The sequence below is a fragment of the Microchirus variegatus genome, assembly GCF_963457635.1.
Source record: "Microchirus variegatus genome assembly, chromosome: 9".
NCBI classification, from domain to species: domain Eukaryota; kingdom Metazoa; phylum Chordata; class Actinopteri; order Pleuronectiformes; family Soleidae; genus Microchirus; species Microchirus variegatus.
This window is the reverse complement of record NC_139810.1, coordinates 11976530-11998593: the sequence shown is the minus strand read 5'-3', so window position 1 is coordinate 11998593 and position 22064 is coordinate 11976530. Positions and strand designations below refer to the sequence as shown.

The 22064-nt window shown below is 41.0% G+C and overlaps 1 protein-coding gene across 1 annotated transcript in view; it reads right to left on the bottom strand.

Annotated features, from left to right (window-relative positions):
* The window catches only part of LOC310932382 (plexin-A1-like), a gene marked incomplete at both ends in the record, with an annotated part of 220644 nt that overhangs the window by 55035 nt on the left and 143545 nt on the right, over positions 1-22064 (bottom strand). Inside the window, 6 exons of the mRNA XM_083895692.1 lie at positions 1848-2015; positions 3968-4104; positions 4239-4359; positions 5012-5163; positions 14110-14333; positions 20346-20442. Of these exons, the coding sequence (XP_083751818.1) occupies positions 1848-2015; positions 3968-4104; positions 4239-4359; positions 5012-5163; positions 14110-14333; positions 20346-20442 (899 nt within the window). The remainder of the gene's footprint in view (positions 1-1847; positions 2016-3967; positions 4105-4238; positions 4360-5011; positions 5164-14109; positions 14334-20345; positions 20443-22064) is intronic.

The following is a 22064-nucleotide window of genomic DNA, read 5'->3' as shown; positions in this document are numbered from 1 at the left end:
AGTGTGTGTGTGTGTGTGTGTGTGTCTGCTTCATGTGGCATCATGACCCCTGAGTGAGTTTCCAGAAGTGGAACCCGAGTTCTGAGCGTCACACACGCTCGAGCACATGTGGGAGTGCAGGGCATTGATTTGGCCTCAGCTGTTTCTGGGGCCAATCCTACTGAGAAACAAGGAAAGGTGGAGGATTCATCAACACTCCAATCTGACAAACTCTGCATCTATCCGCTGCAATCTACTGATGAATCTCCACAGGGAGGGAAGCAACACAGACCAGGAAATAAGAAACAGGAAGGAAATGACAGGACACGAGGCTTCATGTTGGCCTCTTTCAAATCTTAATCTTAAAATTAAAATAAATAAAATAGCAACAATATATCCTTAGGAATAATGTGACATTACTGAATTGGTAAAAAAAAACACATTATCCTGGACGAAAGTTTAGATATTGCCATATCATAAAAAGTGTAATAGGCAAAATATTCTCAAAGGGGCTTCCTTACTTTCAGATTCAGAATCCAGACAGGACTTAAATCATGTGAGAAGCATCAGGTTGCAGTAATCAGTGGAGGTTGTAATAAATAGTGGGTGAAAAATCAAGCGCATACTCTATGTGCCCTAGAAAGGATTAAAATCAATAAATCAACTTAAATGCTGAACCTTTGCTTGTATGTGTCCTCCCCAGTGATGTTGCACTCGCATTCAGTGCCGAGTCGTGCAAGGTCTTAATTTATCGAGCCGAGGATATACTGTGCAGTGCACTGCATAACACAGTGTGGTGAGCCGAGTATCAAACTGAGAGGCAGAGAACTTGAGCTCTGACTATAAACTATAAACGGCTATTTAATCCAACCAGATCTCACTCCATAGTTTTGGATCAACCAAGCTGTTGCTGCTCCAGATAAAACATATCCAGCACTATCAATTTACCTTGTTCCAAACCAGCTGTCATAGCAGTAGTCACATTTATTTTTTTAATCTTAATTTCAAAATGCAAATCCCCCTCGTTTGCAGCTAACTCGGCCCAATGCCTGATTTTGAAAAATGCCCAGAAGAAGGATGATATGTGTGGGGGAGTGTAGAGCAGTGAGGGGTGTGTGGTGTGATCGTGAAATCTGTCGCTGATTTGCAGCTATCTGCTTCTACAACTTTGGCTTTTAAAAAAAAGGGGGGAGGAGTCTGAGATAATGAGCCTCGCACTGATTAGATAAGAGCGTACTAAAATAGCCAATGGCAAAATTTGAATGCAGTAGCTGGTGTTTGACAAGAGAGGCAACAGGTAAGGTGATAACATGTATGATGAACATGAATTGTTTGTTAAGAGGGCTGTGGGTGAAGAAAAAAGACAGGCGGAAAGAAAAAAGTCTTCCTTAATTCAGAACGGGATACTATTCTTCCTCTCATCACTTGAACTGTGAGATCTCATCTCATCACCTTTTTTCCGCCCATCTCAATCACAACACTGCAAAACAAGGTGTTCCATCCAAAATAGTTCTTGAGCCAGAACAAAACAACCACAAACAACATTTTGAATTGGCTGTCAAAAATAAATCCACAAAATAAATAATGCAATCTTACACATATACACTGGTCTCCAAACGGAAATTTTGGAATGGAGATTTGGGGTTTAGTTACACTTCTAGAACGTCTAAGTCTACTCAAAATTGTATTGAGAATGCCTTTGTGACCCAAGCAAAAATGTAGAAATAAAGATCTAAAATCCTTAGTTTACTATATTTATTAAGCTTAAGCTCTAGTTGCCCTTGTTCAACATATGGGAATTGTGAAGCTACAAATGGAGTGTATAGTCGGAGGAGTAAATTCATGATTTCATCCTCACAGTGGCTTACCTGGCAATACTCCAGTCAGGCTCGATCCTCAGAACAGTGGGGTCTTCAGTGTAGTTAAACTTGACTTCAGGGTTTCTCAGCTCAGCGTCGTCAATGTCCACCAGCACTGATGACGTGCCTGGCGCCAAACCAGCTGGTGTGACACATACTATCTCACGGGCATTTCTCCTGGGTGGGCAAAAGGGAAAGAAGGGAGGCAAAGTTTGTTTAATGTCTGAGAAGCAGGACAGTGAAACTATTCAGACAAAACCAGAGTAAACTGAGGAGCTATCAAATATGAAGTTGAGTCTGATCACTCAAAAATAATTATAATAATAGAAAACCAATGACTCTCCTTCCTTATGCCAGGAAACACTTTACATGCTGAGGTCAAATCTGAAGAGTCAATATATTTATCTACTGTCTATGACTTGCTCATTATGCTTATAATTATCAATGTCTAGCCTGAGCAGCAAATTAATCTGATTCTCTTAAAATCATATGCTCCTAATTTGATTAAATAATTCTCCTTGTGATAAATCAGCCTGTAGAGCTTGTCAAGCAGAGAGAGAGAGAGAGAGCGCGATAAAGAACTTTAAACGAGTGGAAGTGAAATGGCAGCTTGTATTTCTTTTATATGAAAAGGAAATGAGATGAGCGAGGTGTACTGGAGAGAGGAACAGAAAGTACGGGGCAACTGAAGTCATGTTTAATAAAGTTTATACCTGCTATGATTTCTGCTCTAAAAAGGATGAGCACCACCAGTCAAAGAGAGTGGGATAGAGAGAGGTTGTGTGTGTGTGTGTGTGTCCCAAAGGCAAAATAACATTTTCAATTGCAGTCTTGTGCTCAGTCCCCAGAAGCTACATTATCTAATATGTATTTAGCACAGTTGAGTGGTGGCTGCTTTTCTGGGGCATGACTTCACAGGAACAGTGCATGTGTTAGTGTGCATGCGTCTTATGTGTGTGTGTGTGTGTGTGTGTGTGTGTGTGTGTGTGCGTGCTTTAATGTAGCACTGTACACTCTGTTGTGTCTCTATACATGATGGCATTCGCACAGAGGAGAGTGTGTGTGGAGAGAGAGAGGGAAAAAAAAAAGAGAGAAAATCCACAATATCCTTCCTCCCATGTCCCCTGGCCTGTAACCATAGCAACCCAAACACATTCAAGCAGTGAGGGTGTGACAGATAAAGACAGAGTAGAGGTAAGGGAGCAGTTGCGGCGGTGATGCTGCATCTGTGGATTACTGCGAGGTGGCTATGGCTCAGAAATGACTGCTGCGACAGCAAAGCTAGCATATAGTTGCTTCAATGGAGATTAGCCATGAGAGGCTAATCCATGTAGTTGACATGCGAGCGACTGCGGTGATAGTTCAGATTTCTTCAAGCGCTAGATTAGGAAAAGCAGTGCAGACAAAGAGGTCCTGTGTGTTTGTGTGTTTGCAAGCAACAAGCGTGCGAACACAAGGAGTCGTCCCACTGTCACACACACACACAAAGGTCCCTGAACCTCACACACTGATTACATGCCTCCCTGTACATATACAACTCTTTGAACAGAGCGTGGTTGTTAAGGTTTAAGCAGAGGTGAAACAAATTCCAATGAATGGATTATTAATCGATTACTAATTCAATCTGGAACTGTTTTGATAATTGATGCATTGGTTTGTTCTCCATGTAACAAAGATATCATTAAAAGTGAATCACACATTTCGGTTTGTGGACAAAACGAGACATTTGAGAAACATCATCATTTCTGAGCAGTTAAATTCATTTCTGATACTGTGTCTTGAGCACATCCTTGCATTTTCAGTCCTACTTCAGTCTATGTGCAGCTGTCTCACTTTACTAGCCCAATGTTGTTGACTCTATCTGTCTTAATCACTTCCTGTGTGCAGCATGGACATGTCACAGAGGAACACAAAACCCAACAATACTAGCGCTTATTAATTTAAAAAACGTTTTGAATGTAACAGACATTTGTTTAAATTTAAAAGCAGTGCACAACAGTTTTTAAGTATTCTTAATGTGTCCCATTCTTATCTTAATCCTATCTAATATCCTCTCCTGTGTTGCTCTCACTTGCCCACGAGATAATTCAAATTCAATTTAGGTTCAGGAGAAAAAAAGGGCTTCTCACCGTTTGAAGTAGCAGGGCTGTGGTCCTATGCTGACAGACACGTAGCTGCCTGCGTTGAGGTTGCTTCCCTCGATGGTGACCCGGGTGCCACCAGAAATGGGCCCTTGAGAAGGCTGGATACGGGTGAAGTATGGAGTCTGGATAACAAACAGTTTGAGTTTAAATAATTTACTCAGCTCCTAGAGATTTTTCGAACAAAAAAAAAGAGAGAGAGAAACTGCTCCACAAAAACACCCTTTGAAAAAAAGTTTTTTGCTTTCATGTTCCTTACCACAAAGGTGAATGGCCTTGGGGAGAGGGCTCTATAGTCACTGGTGCAGTCTCGCACACACACTTCCACCTGTGCCTCTTGAACCCTGTAGCCCGTTGCATCGTTCAGCAGACACACTATTCTGTAGATGGAGAGAGTGAATATTCGTAAATAAGGTTTTGAATTCAAATGTTAAATTCACTTGAATATTTCACAAAACGGCACCAAAAATGACAGCATAAGCAGGCGCATACGTTATCCACAAACAAAAGACAATCACATCCAAATGAAACCTTGCATATCCCTGTAATCACATGACTGCACTTCACTTTATATGTGTGGCACAGAGCAGCACAATACCTGACAATAGATTTGACTCCAAGTCTCAGGAACGGTGAGAGAAGGTAACATAAAAAAAAACAATAATGTGAAAAAAGAGGGAGAAATATAACGAATATGTCATGTCTGACATGGTGCAGGGATGTCAGGAATAATATGATGAATAAGTGATGTGTGTGTAATATTTGAATAGAGATGCCCTCTATCTCAACATGCTTCATTTCCTAACTAACTGTACTACAGAGGGATTGTTTGATCTGCATGAACTCAATTCCTCAGCCGTGTAGGTCCCTGCAGAGGAGTAAATGTCAGGATGGAGGGATGAGAAGAATGAAGGAATGAGCATATGTCGGGGGTAATGGAGAGAGACGAGGCTGCATTTCTACAGAAGCTTGCTCTGCTTGGCTTTATCCTGATGTAAGACTGGTCAGGATGTGCAGGTTTGTGTATCTTACCTCTCCGCACTCACGTATTCCTCCTCAATCGGCACACAGGGCACTTTGCCCAACCTGACGCCCATCTGAATGTCTCTGAACTGCAGACCCAGGTTCTCCCCCAGGATGGTCACCCTGGTTCCTCCTTGGCGAGGCCCAGTCTCAGGAAACAACTGGACCGAAAAAATGAAATGGAAGAAAAAAGAAACAAAAGACTCAGTAATTTAATGAGCACATTCCAACAAATGAATACACAGAAATCAAAGGTTCAGTGTGTAAGAATTGCGTAGTAAACTACCACTTTAAAATGCAAAAACCCACACTCTGGCTGGTTTGTCCATTCAGGCTACTGTAGAAACATGGCACCATAAGATGATATCCTCCATAAAGCAAGCCCCTTGCCTTTTTATTCTAAAGCAATTATACACAGGTGCTTATTGCCAATAAACCCTCCTAATCTTTACACATTGGACCTTTAAAGACACTGAAATCATTGATTTTCTGTCTCCATGCCACCATTTAAAAGGCTGAAACAAACATGAACACCCTCAAACAAACACACACACAGACCTAACACACACGAAAACACACAGGCAACACCATACAAAATTGCTCTGATCAGGTGATTCAAGTTTTAATAAAGAAAAATGACCCTCTCAGGTTTGAAAACCACAGAATATGTGAGAGAGGGCAAACAAAAAGAAGTTAGGCTGAGACACAGAACTAAACCAGCATCATTTCAGCGGTTTAATTGAAACTTATTATGTCGGCATGGCTTCAACACCGAGGCTGTGGCGGTGTAACGCACGGTCACACGGCTGACCCATAATGTGATTTATCTCTCCAGATTATGGCGCATAGCAGGGACAGGTGTGGTGTGACAAAACAAATATGATGACTGATGGACGGTGGCTGTCACAAACACACACACACACAAACGCACGCATGCACGACACACACACACACACAAACCTAATCCCTAACAAGCATCACAAGGTAATTATGTATAATCTGTCCACCGCCCTGTTCTTCCACAGTGCATGGCTGAGCAGACAGCTCAGTGTGGAAATGCAAAGTCAGCCACTGACAGTTTGGAGGCATGCTGCTATTATTATAGAGCAGACAGTAACCAACAACAGATCTTGACAAATGGTGATTTCAACGGTGTGGACTAGTTTGGGGTATGAACGATTTGTCTTGCCAGACAAGAGGAGGTGTAATTCTAAACTTTTATATGGAGCAAGTCAGTGGAGATCCAAACCCTTTTCTGAAACATTCTCCAGAATCAAAGGTTGTACCTGCTGGCTGATACACAGAACCACTCAGGTATGAGGTTGGCAAATGCCTCAGGCAAGGAAACCTCTGAGTGTTATTCAGTGACTTTCCCCACCTTATATTTTAAAAATTAAAAAAAAATATATTAGGGAAATAATCAAGTAAAACAGTTGGCTGAAAGTCAGTAAAAAAAAAACCCACCAAAATTGGAATCATATAATATTTCCACGACCAAAACCCAAGTCATGATGAATGAGTTAAAATGATTATTAAAAAAACAAAATGAACATACGGAAAATTGATAATTTTGAAATGAAATTCAACTACGATTTATTTTAGATTAACCTTATCTTTACCTTTCCAAACATAATCAGTACAACAGATTTCCTGACAAATCGCATCTTGGATGCTTTTGTATTTTTAAGGGCATAATTTGGCAGCGTTTGTTCTTCATCAGACATTGTTATTATGAAGAAAGACACAACTTCACCAGCAGCCACATAGCTCCTGGCAGACATCTGTTATGGGTTTAAGAATGAAACATAATTTGTTGGAGTAAAAAAAACACTGTTACCCTGCACTAACAAATAATGTGTATAACAACATAATAACCTGAGAGACCAAAGGGGAGACCCTGATAGAGCAATCTAGGCGGGGATTATGCTGCCTGCTATTTGGAAGCTGACTCACGATGCTTGCCAATGGAGCCTCTGCACTTTGGCTCCACAAACACAATTGCTGGCAAACACTGACCAGAGTGAGTAGCCATCAAGCTCTAGGGTATGGTACGGACAACAGATGTCGGGGTGTGGAAATGGGGATTCAGATGTTTGGGGTAGAATGGAGCTATGATACCACAGAACACAATATCAGCAACCACCAAGGCCTGGCATGTAAACACTGGCAGAGCCGCAGACAGGCAGGCAACAGAGAAAGACAGAGGGAGCAGTGCTACTAAAAGTGATTACCAAGATCATCTGAGGAGGGGGCTTTCACAGAGGGACCAGTGGATACTATGGATATGTATAGTGTCACATCACAACCGAGCATGGGGAAAATGTGGCTCTTATATATATGGGAAAGCAGTCCGCCAAAATGTCTGCCATGCCCACTCGGTTTCCCCCAGTATCAAGACAGTCCTCTATCCAGATCCACATCACCACCACCACAATCTAATCCTTTCGTGCTTGTACCATTATAGACCTACTAATGAAGAGGTCATCCAAATCCATCCATTACTTTTCTGTCAACCAGAATAATGTGACCCAAAACACAACTTTAAAGCACTCAGATAGACTGTACTGCAACTGGTGGCATTTTCCAACACGTTCTTATCCGAGAGCATCATACACAGCCACGCTCTGTCAAACTGCTGGCGAAAGCGATGCAGGGAGCTTTCAGTTGACTTGGCGGCACATTTAGACGCTCAGAGCAGAGAAGGGGTAAAACAAAAGTTGAGGTTAAGGTGAGGGCCAAGAAAAGGATTGAGGTTAGGGTTAGGATAAATATCCAGGTTAGGCTGTGTGAATATCCACTGTTGGCTCACACTCTGATCTGTGGACGTATAGCTTCGGTGAATGTAAGGCAAAACTGAGGGACAGTGAGAGAGCAGCAATATACGACGCTCTCAGAATGACAAGGGGCTGCATTTTCCCTGAATTGTTTCAGGACTGTTTGAATCCTTACTTTACTACAGTTAAGTAAGCACTAAAGTTAACAACAATCATACAGGCAAATTGGCAACTGGGCCTAGAGACAGAGTCAAACCACAGAAGTGGCCCACTTAGCTAGTGCACCCCCTCCAAAACAATTCGTTTAAAAGGTTTCCAACCCCACAAAGTAAAGTTGCATATGACATATGGATGGATGAAGGACAGACTGCAATTTTGAGCTGTATCGAAGCACTTAGCCCTACCTCTCCACTTTCCTTGTTCATGTAAGTGTAGTGTGTCCAAATTCTTGTTGAGGTAAAAGAGGTAGGGTGAAATAGTGCCAACAAAAAGACAATTTTCTGGGGCACACTTCAATCTTTTGTGAGATATTTCCCAGAATAATTGAATCCAAAGAAAATAATGGTACTGACATTAAACAAACAAAGTTTAGTATGTTGTGTAGCTATAAGCTAACCACAGAGCAAATTGTTTGTTGTTTATGGTACATTTTTCTTTTATCCAGGAAAATCACACTACATCTGCTTACGCAAAAGCCACCGGAGGCTACTAATGACATGTTGTCCCACTCCCGTAAGAGCAGATTTTAACCACTAGCCCTTTTAACTCAGTTCCATTATTCCCAGCTTTTTAATAATTTTACCACATATTTACTTTGCTACATGAGCCTCACTACTTGCGGTGGCATCATATGTCACTCCTAATTTGTACCAAGACAGGTGAAGCGGTGAAAACTGGCATGTATAGTACGCCACTCATTCAGCATGACGGGCCCAAAACAAGTTAGATTTAAGCGTTGAATGCACAATGCCTCACAAAAGTGAGTTGGGCTGCAGAACAAACTCAAATGCCATTTACACTGCATGGAAAAAGGAGACTTAATGTCAGCAATAGCGTCACTGTCTATTAACCACACTATGATCTCCAGCTATGTGTCCGGAATATGATAGCTGTGGTATAAAAGATGGAGCCAGAAATAAAGAACTACTTTACCTACAAACTAAATGAACGTAATGTTTGAGGACGGCAATTATGTTTCTCTGACATGCAGGAGTGGATTTCCACAGGAACCTCAGAAACTCTTGGAAGTATAAAAGTATGGCACCACATAACAAGATAACTAGCGCTTACTGAGCCTGTGGGCATTCAAGCAGATGCCACAGTGTGGAAATGGGACCTCAAGGAGGTTTGGACTCATGTTACAGCGATTTGACACAACGCTACTACATTCAGACACAAAACCACCAGTCTCTGGGGAATGAAAGTACAAACACCCTAAAGCTGAAAATGTTTTTGGAAGAAGAGTGATCCGATACAACAGTAAGAACTAACTAAAAAGCCTTAGGATAAAACTGTGAAAGGATAACAGATATAATTGTTCCGCATGAGCAAGCAAACTGATCAAAAACTCAACAAAACACAAATGACTAGAAATGCCTGGCCCCTGCCAGATACTAGCCACTGACCAGTGAAGCCTGGAAGCACTGACCAGATATTCAGACTGAATGGCAACATCTTTCCTGCACCATCATTCAGGGTGACACTGCACGCCTTATTAGCTGATCCTTTTAGACCGAGTATTTGATTTATTTCTGACAAAGGACTGCTCTGACTCTTCCATAACCGATCCCCTTTATTGGGTACAGAGGACACCCTAATTAAACATCAGCGATGCCAAAAATCCAGTTCAACGTGATCATTCAAAGATGGTGCTCTTCATATCTTGGCTCGAGCAGTTTGTCATTTAAGTTGCTGTTGATAGTTTCTCTTTTTCAAAGCTCTCTCTTGTTGACATGGTTGTGGCAATTATTACTGCTGTGATTGCACTGTGTGTATTATTCCTTAACCGGGTGCTTGATTCTCTGCCTTGCACTGTGAGCACCTGGGGTGGTATGGAATTACATTCTATTCAGGAGTGTAAGCGTGTCTACATGCCTAAATGCATAGAACTGCTGCCATGTGATTGTCTGATTAAATATTTGCGCTGACAAGCAGCTCAACAAGTGTCCCCTCCAGTTTTCCCACTTGTTATTCACCTCACAACTTAAGAACTTTGGCTTTAAAGTCACCTATAGGGACCCACAGTGGAAACCACAAATTACATTTTTTCTTTGGACATTCTTTTCACTCTCACCAGGAACCACAGACCGGGAATCCAGTAGAAGTAATGAACTATGGCGTGTCTCTGCAGGTCCGACCACACAGTAGCGACAACAAATCACCACTATTACAGCGGTGGTTACCTAGTAGTTGCACACGCATTGTGTGTGTGCTGTCACGTGGTAAATCCTGCGGCGGTCAAAGTGGATGCAGCAGCTAACCAGCTATGAACAACTTAAGTTGTTTGTGTGGTCAGAAAACAGTTTGAGGAGACTCAGAAGTCATTCTAAGCAAATGGGGGAAGTACAGAAAAAATTAAAAATTAAAAATTAAATTAAATTTACAGGGGCTGTTGTTGTCCTTCATGGGAATACTGATTAAAATATACTCCATATGCCTGGTTATTATGTTCAAATCTTTGCTCAACCTGGGAACAATGAACTGGGAATATACTTTTTCACAAAATGTATTGTTTATTTTCAATCAAATCAAATCAGGATATTTTAATGTGAGGCTCCTGCTGATGATGCACTGAGGTTATTGCAGCAGAACGTATATGATTATCCAGAACACCTATTGAATACAGGATCAGGCAGTCACTAACAGGGCTGTGTGGAAAAATATGTCAGGAATTGCATCCAAATACTAAATACTTAGTACTTCTTCTTTTTATTTAAATTAACTCATAGGATAGTTATTAGACATTATTACATGAAGTGATACTTATTATCTAAATGACATCCTTTGAGGGTCATGAAGGGAGGTGGAGCCAATCTCAGCTCACAGACCAACTAATGTTGACGTGGGGGGAAAATGGAAACTCCACAAAGAAAGTATCCGGCCAAACCACGGTTTAAAATAAGAACCTTCTATGAGGCGACATTGATTAGCAGTGGTTCACTGAACCACATGGTTGACTGACAAATATACTGTAAGTACTAAAGGTAATGAGATTCTTCTACTGACAGGGAATATCTATATATCTATATACTATCTTTAGACAGTTATTGCTTCAGTCTCACTCCACTTTTCACCCACTATTTCGAAACTATAAAAAACATCACTCTCACATTTTCTGCTCCTTCGCATTCTCTTGAGCACATTTTAGGCAGAGATTTACAGACACATGGACACAGAATTTCAAAGAGGTTTGCAACTCTTCTGCGTTCTTGTATGTAGATATTTATATTTGCAAAAAACAACAACAACACATGGCACATGCAGCATTATGTTCCACTGTTTTTTACTAATTCTACCTTGTACAGGTAAAGTTTAAAAGTACAAATCAAACATGCCTTTGTTTTTAAAAAGACAAACGTTGATCTTGAGGCCCCATGTGGAAATACTGTCAGGTTCTGTATCTGTTCTCAAAGAAATGTGATTTTAAATGTTGCTGCTTTACAAAAGCTATGGGCTGTTTCCTTTTAAAGGGCAATGAAACCCCTCTTCTGAGGAAAAAGCCCTAGTCCAATGCCTGATTTTGAAAAAAACCGCCTAAAAGTGGGTTGAGAGCTGAGTGAGGGGAAGGTGGGGGGAAGGTGGAATATTGGGGCAACAAGCCTTGAGACAGTTGGACAAGGATGTAGCTGTTGTTTGACTAGAGAAGCTGTAGATATGCTGATTTTTATCACAGCATGTATAATTTGAATATACTTAACTGTGAATATTTACATCTGGATCAACAAATAATATATACTCATATACACTGGTCTATGTAGTTAAACTTTAACACCACTAGCCACAGAGGTTGTGATAGCCATAAAGAGATTAAGATTAAGATTAAGATTCCCTTATTAGTCCCGCAGTGGGGAAATTTCCAATTTCTGCATTTTAACCCATCCGTGAGTTAGTGAACACACACAGCACACAGTGAGGTGAAGTACATGCTAACCCAGAGCAGTGAGCTGCCTGCATTCAGCGGCGCTCAGGGAGCAGTGAGGGGGTCAGGTGCCTTGCTCAAGGGCACTTCAGCTGCGGACAGGTCGGGGTTCGAACAGGCTACCCTCCGGTCTCAAGCTTGGTGGGAAATAAATGATCTGTAATCATTACAGATGTAGGCCAACACTGTGCTATGACCAGCCATGTTTGTGACACAAAACATGTGCATTACTAAAAAAAAAATGACTAACATTTTTATACATCTCTCGCTTCAGTACCAGTTTGATGTAACGCTGAGTAATAATACAGTTACTGTGCCAAGGGCGGGCAAAAGGTCCCAACGTGTGTGTGTGTGTGTGTGTGTTTTAATCGCAACACACGTAAGTGGAGCAGCTTTCATTCTGGGTTCAGGACACGTAGGGCTTCCGTGACCACAGGGGCTTCAACAAAGAGAGCTGACGCAACGGCCTATCAAGGTTTCCGAGCACTTGAATCTCCGCAGGCGACATTTACACTCCTCAAGAGTTGACGAGATTATAATGCGTAGCTCAAAGAAGCTGTGCCTCTTTTTTTTTTTTTTGCAGGTGATTTTTGAACTGTAACTCCAGAGCAAGCTTGATTAAAAGACTTTGGTTTGAGCGATACAGACTGAATTTCAATGCTGATTCCCCCTTTTCCTCAGTTCAAGCTGCCTCCACTTTGCACTGAAAAATATATACACACACAAGCAAGATGCAATAGTGACTCAACTGTGTGTGTCTTCACATTTGGAGATCTCGTGGTTTTAGACGTCAAATGAAATGTCAGGCGCAAAGCGCAGAGTGGAACAGTTAAGCAGTTTATTTCATAGGTTATTCTTCTTGACAGCAAAATGAAGAGTGAGAAAAAAATAATTGCTCTTGTTATCCCCCCAAAATCTTGAACTTGATTTTAAAAAAAAAAAACGAAAAAAGAAACAAATGAAGTACACTTAAGTAATAGTTGTAAAATGTATTATTTTTTACATTTCTATCATGGTTGGTGCAGTTTCAGAGGAGTGCAATCTGTGTGCTGTAAAATAATATTTGTGAAGGACAGCATTTTCCTATTTATTCCGATTTGAATATAAATACTGGTGTTGATTTAATAATTTGTAATATTCATACCAATTTATATAAGTGCTGGTTAAACCCTTTACAGATCGTCTTCTTTATTGTTTTTTTTTTTTTATTAAGCACTAAAAAAAGATCTGTCATTTCTTTTCTTCATGAATAATAAATTGACACAAAAGCATTTACTCTTTTATATTTTATGTTTATCGAAGCACGAGAGCACACTATTTAAACAAAAAAAAACGGCCTTTAATCTTGTCAATATTTCAGTGACGATGTGGCTTGGTTTTGGGTCTCAGTGTCTGGTTTCAGCACCAGAGATCAGAATCATGCTGGTTTCTTTCACCTGCCAATGCAGCAACAGCAAAAAAATGCTCCATAAATGTATCTCTCATTTCATCTCCAGGGATGAGACTTCATTGTATGACAGAACTTACTTGGTTGAGTGTGAAAGAAAGCCCGGGGCTCAGTGCTATAGTCTAAAAATGTGACCAATCAGTGAGCTTGTGTTGGTCCAGTCCAGTCTCACAGATGGGACTGGTCCTGCTCCAGTTCAGACAGATTTTCAGCCATGCTGAGACATGTGGTGCCAATCACAACCTTTTAGAGGTGGGTTTGATACAAACCAAATAAATTAAGAGTATATTTTCTCTAAAAGAAGAACAAATAACTGCTCCTACTTATATTGACGCACTTTGTCACACATTTTATTTTACAATGACTGGTCATACTTTTATTCAGATATGTCAACGGGGCTTTTTTTTTTTTGGCCCGCGACCATTTCATATGATTCAAATCCAGAATGAATTGGAGGCTTCCAGGCTCATTTGTAACATTCAGCACTCTGCTTACCAGGCAGCTGCTCCCATTAACACTGAACATTATAGAGAAGGCACTGAGTGAATTGTGTGCCATATTCTTTCTGCTTAGGTGCACTTGTCAGACAGACAGACTTATAAAACTGCACAACACCAGAGTGAGGCTGCAATCACATTCTCACACGCAAAAAAAAAAACATACATCAGATACATTTGAGCAACCCAGTAAACCAGCCATGCATCTCCACCTGTTCCACATCGGTCACACATACAGAGTAGGCACTTACCTTAGTGATCTTTGGATGGGTGCAGCGGCTGTTTCCAAGCGTGGCATGCATCCACCCTCCGCCTTCTGCGAGCTGCAGTGGGAGGTGGGAATTTCCTCCTCCGGTGCACTCCTGCCTGAGGGAGCACTTCCTGTCCAGGACACACCAGCCACATTCAAACCTGGGGTCAGCCTTCAGACACATGCCACAGCTGTCCCGCAGTGCTCTGCACTTGTACAGATGAGCTGGTGGACAGACAGATACAGGAGAGAGACGGTTGTAATGATTAAGTAACGCAAACTTTAGTCAGTCACTTGGCAGCTTAGATAATCGCCCATAATCAATGATCAGAAAATTTAAATATATTTGTTGGAAGATTAACATGAGCGGAAAACAGCTGGGTAAACGGGTACAAATCTTTGACTTCAGAATGAAAAACAAGTGAAAGAGATAAATTAGCAAGATTTTTTAATTTAAGACAATGCTGCATTAAAGATTAGGTCACAGAACAATTCCACTCAGAGATTATTTCATCATTATTTCATGTTTTAGTTTCACACACAGATGAGAGCGAATAAAATCAAGTCTGTATGAGAAATTCGTATTCACACCTAAAAGTCCGCTAGACTCAGTACGATTGTGGACTGTTAAAATTGTGATTGCGACATTCAGCCAGTCAAGAATTACTTTAAGAGAAGACAAGACAAAAAATGTACAAGAAAACTCGTTCATCTGTTGGGCAACTTTTGTTTCCTCCACATAAGAGCAAAACATGGAGCTGCATCAAAATATATCATTTTATGTGAACATATGATACATATATGCTGCAACAATGGGCTCAGACATTTCTCCCTGTTATCGCTCCACGAACGGGCATGTTTTGGTTGTGTTTACCCACAATGCCCTGCGTTGTAGTCTGCATTTGGTTCTCTTGAGGTGAAAATTTTAGGCGGAGCAGAGTTCGGTTGCCCATTCACACCTCCCCAAAGGAAATGGACTTTCAGAGCAAACGAGCTGAGAGTCGAAATAGAAGGGCTGGTGTGAATATGACTTGAGGCTATAGACAGTCTGGATTTTAAACACCTGTCGGACACTCAGTTTTTGGAGTTGCACTGGAACCTAGCATTAACTTCAAATGCCCTAAGATCTATGGTCAATCAAATATATTTGGTTAAAAATGTAAAAGTGTTGTATACGCATGCAAAAGTTGCTGATGATGAAATGCCAGATCATGGTCAAAAGAGCATGACTTTATCAGCAACAGTAGTAAGGACAACAGTTTGTCACTGTGAAGTTGATGTAAGTAGAAAAAAGGGCCATCGGAAGACAAGTTTCCACAGATTAACATAACAACAACAGACGCTCTGCCAGTACCTCTTCTATAATGTTGATATATATTATATAATTTCCATATGCTTGTACATGTATGCTGCCAGGAAAAAGCAGAAATATTACAGATAGACATTCAACTATGCATTTACCTGATATGATACTGCTTTATTAATTTGTTACATTCATCACTTCACCCCACGGAGTGGGAGCAAAGTATTGTTTTTAGTGGCTCTGTGTGTCTGTCTGCCTCTTTGTTTGTGCTTCCGCACTTGCACTTGCCAATATGACCAACGGAGGCCGCCAAGGGCCTTGTTTATAATTTGCACTGACTGAAAATATTCAAGAGAAGCATATCGTTCTTGTCCTATTTTCTTCACAAACATTTTAATTCCACAACTGATCTTTTGAGTGTAATAAGTTAAGACTTACGCATTTTGCAAGGTATTGTTCTCACATCTCAGTTGTCCGTTTTTGAAACAGACATTTTGTTTCCTGTCCTGTTACACATACATTATGATATATCATACATAAAATTGTCTTGCAATGAATAGAGTATCTCAGAATCACTATTTCACTATCATTATCATGGACAAAACTGTATTGTAGTGTAGTTGTGTGTTCTCCTATTGGGTGCAAATATAGAAATGGTCACCCTAACTCTGAGAGTTAGTGGATTTTTATTCCTTGCCATTGCTATACTATTCATAATTTACTTTTTTTTATTAATTCCACCTGAAAATTGTCCTTTTTGATGAACATATTTTATGTAAATTGCGAAATGAAAAAAGTTATCAGGCTCGTATGCGTCTGTGTGAGTGTGAGACATCAAGAAGAACCTGCATAAATGACTATGAATCACCTACATAACACCTAAAACCTCTCTCACTCGCTGTGACAACCAGAGAGCAAATGTATGAATAAATAGAGGGGAAAACAAGCGACCTAGAGGGATATTACAGATATCAATTCAACAGGTAATGTCTTCCGACGCCAGCAGGGAAATGATAATTTGTTGTGTGTAAAACCATTCCCTTACATCTGCCGAGTGGAAAAAAATGTCATTAAAAGTGAAAACACACACACACATTTATTTATTTATTTATATGTATTATATGTGTGTGTGTGTGTATATATAAAATAAATAAACAAAAACTCAAACATCAGAGAAATGAGAGGAGAGGGAGATGAAAGAAAACAGGGAAGAGGGGGAGGATCATTTTTAGCTGTGCTTGTTAACAAAACAGCAACACGAATTGTTCTGAATTTAAAGATGGTGAAGCCCCGCGAGGGCGAGAGAATCAGAGGAAAACAGTGGAAGCTGACAGAGAGGAGGAGAGACATGGAGAGAAAGAGAGGGAGAGATAGGAGGAGCGAGAGGGGAGAAGAACAATCTGAAATCTGAAAAACAAACAGAGGAGCGGAAATCATATGCAAACAAGATAGCAAACTGAAGCGGCGAACGTTCAACTTCTTTTGATTTTTGTTTTGATACCATTTGTCGTCTGTTAATCTGCATCATAATTATCCCCGTTGAAACTCTGTTGCCTAAACTGCAGGCAGGTGTTTTTTTCTTTTTTCTTTCTCCACTGTCACACCGGTTAAACAAATTTGAAATTAACCAAAGTGGAAAAACCGAGGTAAAAAAAAAAAAATCTGTGCAACAGAGCATACAAGATTTCCCTCCTCCCCGGCAGACATACGGCGGCTGGACTTCAAAGCGAGCTTCTCTCGGATCCATCTGCCCGTCGTGGCCCTTCGCTTGCCCTAATCTGATTAGCCGCGGCTCAGCTTAAAAGTAGCGCAATGCTAATTAATCTGAACCAAATGAATGATTTAATTAACATTAACATCTCCACTTTACACCGGGGCGAAACTGGGTGAGCGCTGAGCGGCTCTGCAGCCTCAGACGGATAATGCAGCTCCAATTGAGGGAGAAAAGGAGTGGGGACGGAGTGTGGAGGGATTAAAAGAGGCTGGAGACAAAAGGGAGGAGAAAAGGAGGAGAGGGTCTTTATGAGATTTATGAGGGAGGACGGTTGCATAATGCATGTTTTCTAAAGAGTTTTAGGCCTTCAACACGAAGCAATGCATTGAATTCACCATCTTAATGTGTGTTCTGCCAGACTGAAGAACAAAGAAATATACTGTTTGTCTAAAGTGCTCATGTTTTTCATCCATACTAGTTACATCTGTTCCACAAACCTGTCTATGGCTCCTGTTGAGGAACACTCACACTCACTCTGCGATGCTGCCTGGTACATTCACCACATAGGAAGTCAAATACTACTTGATTATAATCATGACGTCAACTCAGTGCATTTAAGCATGTAGACGTGGGCAAAACAAGCTGTTTTAAGTTGAAACACTGCATCAGGGTTTGAACAGGGATTTAAGTGAATTTGAACATGGCACGGTCGTTATTTCAGAAACTTTTTGCTCTTGTGGAAGTGCAAACATAACCATCTCTGGGGTTTGCAGAGAATGGTCCAAAAAAGACAAGGAGAAGAGAAAATATCCTGTGAGCAGCAGTTCTCTGGGCTAGATTGCCTTTTTCATGCCAGAGGTCAGAGTGGGAATGGCCTGACTGGTTAGGAATAATAAAAAAGGCAACTGCACCTCAGATAACCACGTGTTACAACCAAGAAGTAAGAAAGAAAAATCCTCTCTGTACACACAGCACAGGTGCCACGTTATTAGGTGTCTTGTGTAGCTAATAAAGTGGCTGGTGCCTCCACAATCACTGGATTTCACAAAACTATCTTTCATCAACAACTTTAGCAGCTGGTGTTGACCATCCGTCTACATACACTGAGTTACCGCAACGTAATTGGCTGTTTAGTGTTAGCAAGCAGTTGATGGTCAGCGATTGTGTCCCTGTTATTATGAATATTAATAAGCAGTATTTGAGTATTCTTGGTGGTGTCCCCAGGCAGCATAGCAGACAAGATGAGTTAACACCACACCACGCTGTCAGATGTCCTCCATTTGACAAATCTGGGGAATTATATACTATGCACATATTATATGTGGCTTATTATAAGAGGCAGTTGGGAAACATTCAACTGTTTGAATAATCAGTAGTTCTGGTTGATATAACAAATAAAAATAAATACTGTGAATGGTCAGACAGTGCTTGACTTTGATCCAAAGCCATACTGTGGAAAAGCTTCTTTTTTTTTAAAAACAAACAAAAAACATATAATCTGTCTCATATGTAACATCATGTGACAATGCTCAAATATAGCGAGTAAAATATTACTTTTAAGGCCTAGTGTGTGAGAATTTTGTGAAATCAAATTTTGTGACACTGCAACAAATGGAGGAAGGACACCTTTCACCTTTCCCTTGAGGTGAAATAAGGCCTTGACACACATTAATGGATGCAAACACTCTTTCACAGTAAAGTGTAATGTAAGTAAAGGCTAATTCTAAGTTAAGTCTACACATATACATGAATATTTAAGCATGAGCAAGATTTAACAGTTGGACCAAATGATAACGCAGGGTGAAAAGTTAGATCCTCACTGCACTCGACAGAAGTCGATACCAAACGATCTTTGAGATATTTAAGCCTGGTGTGGCAAATAACCTCTTTATTGTACAATTTGGGTGATGGACATTCTGCACCATCAGGTTAAGTGAGTTATAAACAAGTTCCACTGCGAAGAGACTTGCTGTAATTTCCGCTCACTTGTTTTAAAAAGTTTTTTAAAACTTTTTTTGTGCCGGTGAATGTGAGCCAAAGTAGAAGTGGCAAATGCACTGAACCGTTAGCAATTTAACCTCATTAACTCAAAAGTATCATTATATCTGAATATGTTTCTGGCTTGAAAATGTTCCATTAAACACATAAATGTTAAAGCACGTCCTGCATAATTACATGACTCATTAAATAAACACAGATAAAAAGTGCAGAATAAATTACTCACTCGAGATCGGCCTTTGTTGAACAGTGAATACTGATTAGGAACAGTCATCAAACCCACAGAATGTGATCAATTGACTTGATTAATTGAAATGGGATTATTTATTTGGCTGAGAACTTCTCTCTTTCAGCGGAGGATGATAGAAAAAGCCTAAAGGAGCACATTTAAAATAAAATTACACCGGCAGAAGAATTAGGTCGTGACCGATAAGCAACTAATTTCCGAGCAATCTGCAAAAAACGAACCGCTTTGAGTGACATTTATCAAAACGAGGTTACAAACGAAAAGGATGCGAGATTAAAATGTGCACGTGTCTTTAAGACTGAAATATAAAGTGAACGGCAAAGGGAGGATTAGTTCATCTGACTCCCGATGTGTGTAAGTTCAGAGCCAAAGACTTCATGACACTTATATTATCTTACGTAATGGGACGTCTGAAAGCATTAGCCTCCTCCGCCCAATATATTACACTTGATAAAGAATTCAGAATTGGAAATTGTTTTCCACTTCATGCACAAATAGCGATTAAAAATAATAAATGCCATCCCTCCATGTCGCTTTCTGTTTTTCTTTATCAATTCTTTTTTTTCTACGCCCCTTCGCCATTACACGGTGAATTTATCATCCTGTCATCCACCCATCTCTCTCTCTCCCGCTTCTCCCGTTTACTTTCTACATTTGTTCATCTGCCTCCCTAACATCCATCCCTATTAATTTCTGTGTTGGATGTTTGTTTATCACAGGTTTCCAGCAATCACTCCCTTTGCCCCCCTGAGCCGAGAGTGTGTGTTCATATATATATATATATTAATTTCTAAACGAATGGGACACTTTCACCTTTCTCTCTGAAGCCTGTCAAAAATGAAATTACATGTTTCTCATGAAGGGGGAAAGAGTGCGTACAGCGTTGTTGCTGCTTCATGGGAAATCATTAGTGACGGATAAACAAGCACGACCGTCTCAGATTTTTCGCCCGAGCAATAGAGGAAAGTGTCCTACCTTGAATGTTGAAGGGGTTGTCGATGACGAAGTTTCCGTTCCACACCACGGAGAGGTCGACCGGCAGGTCGCTGATGTCGCTGCCCTCGTAGTCGTACTGAGAGATGCAGAGGAAACAGAAAGAGAGTGTTTTGATTTATGAAGGACTTTGCATGCAAAGTGGGAATTGTATGAGATATTGCTTCATTTGCATAGTGATTCACAGCTGCTTGGTCATTGCAGACAGCGACGCGGCCCAAGCAGAAATGCACGGATACATCCATATAATAAAAAAAAAAAACTGCACATATTTTAGAGAAATAACAGATGGGTAACAGTTGAATGGCCATGAACGAATGAACAGGGAGCGGAGGAGATGAGGAGGGAAGGATGGAGGGAGAAAAAGGACAGGTGATGAAGAAAAGATGGGAGGAAAGGATGAGGAGAAGACATAGGAGGTGGTGGAGGAGGAGGAGAAGCGTGAAAGCAGACAGGAATCGGACACTGGCAGACGTGCGAGAGGACCTTATTCATTTACACATGAGCTAAGTGGAGGGATGAGGGGGAAAAGGGAGAGATAAGATACGGAGCAGTGCAAAGTGAAATTGGCATTTCCAATTTGCTCCCTGACACATTGGATTTGGGAGACACGGTTCGACCATCCCATATGGGCTACGAGGCCTGCAGAGTAGACACATGAGCGAGTCAAAACTTTTCTCAACTCAACTACGATCTCATGACTGACTATAGGAAACGTGAATCTATCTATCATAGACGATACCTATGAAACCATTAAGGGAGGATACTTTTTATTATGGGACAACATGATTTGATATGATGCAATTTAAAACAATATAGCTCTTTAATGTTTAATTCAGAGCACAGACCTCCACCAAGGCTTAAACACGTTGTCACCTGCATTTTACATGTTTACATTTAGATCTGGATCCAGAAGACTTTCAAGATCTACTTAGAACTTTACCTACTTATACAGTAGCTATTGCCATCTTACATAAGCATGACAAATATCATCCTGATCCAGATCTGTAATGGTGTTGGTTCAGTGAAAGGGCAGAGAAGAAAAAGAAACGGACATTGTAAACAGGCACAATGTGGGAAGTCTGGATGTCTACTGAGACAGTGAGAAGCTGAGAGGAGAGCAGGCCACTGAAACCACAGGATTCTCAGAGGTCAGCAGCAGCCCCAGAGCAGAGGGATTCAACCAAGACACTCGCTCACCACAAAGAAAAGGCTGATTGGCCTTAATTCCTTCCCACCAGTTCAGTGTGATCCAAAATCCATCACACATGAGGTCGGCTGTTGATTTTATTAGCATCGCCATTATGTCCCACTGGCTCAAGGTCTGTGTACAGCGGCGAGCGGCCTCAGAGAAAACCACAGGACCCCCACACACACTCATACCCACACACTCCTCCTCCTCCTTGCTCTGTGGCATGGCCCCCATTAAACTTTAAGGCTTTTCGACTTGTTTGCCGTCACCAAAACACTGGGTGAGCTTGTTCTCTTGTCAGTCGCTGCCCACCCCGCTGCCCGCCACATCATGCTTTATTCATACTGCCACATGGTTTGAAACGCTGACACAAACCACACTGTGACACCGCGACACCGTGGGTCACGAGGCACATCGCGCATCGCCCGCTGTCTAATTCACTTCCCAGGGGAAACTTGAGAGTAAGAGATGAGTCGCAGGCAGGTTCAGAGGAAGTCAGGGGAAAGTCA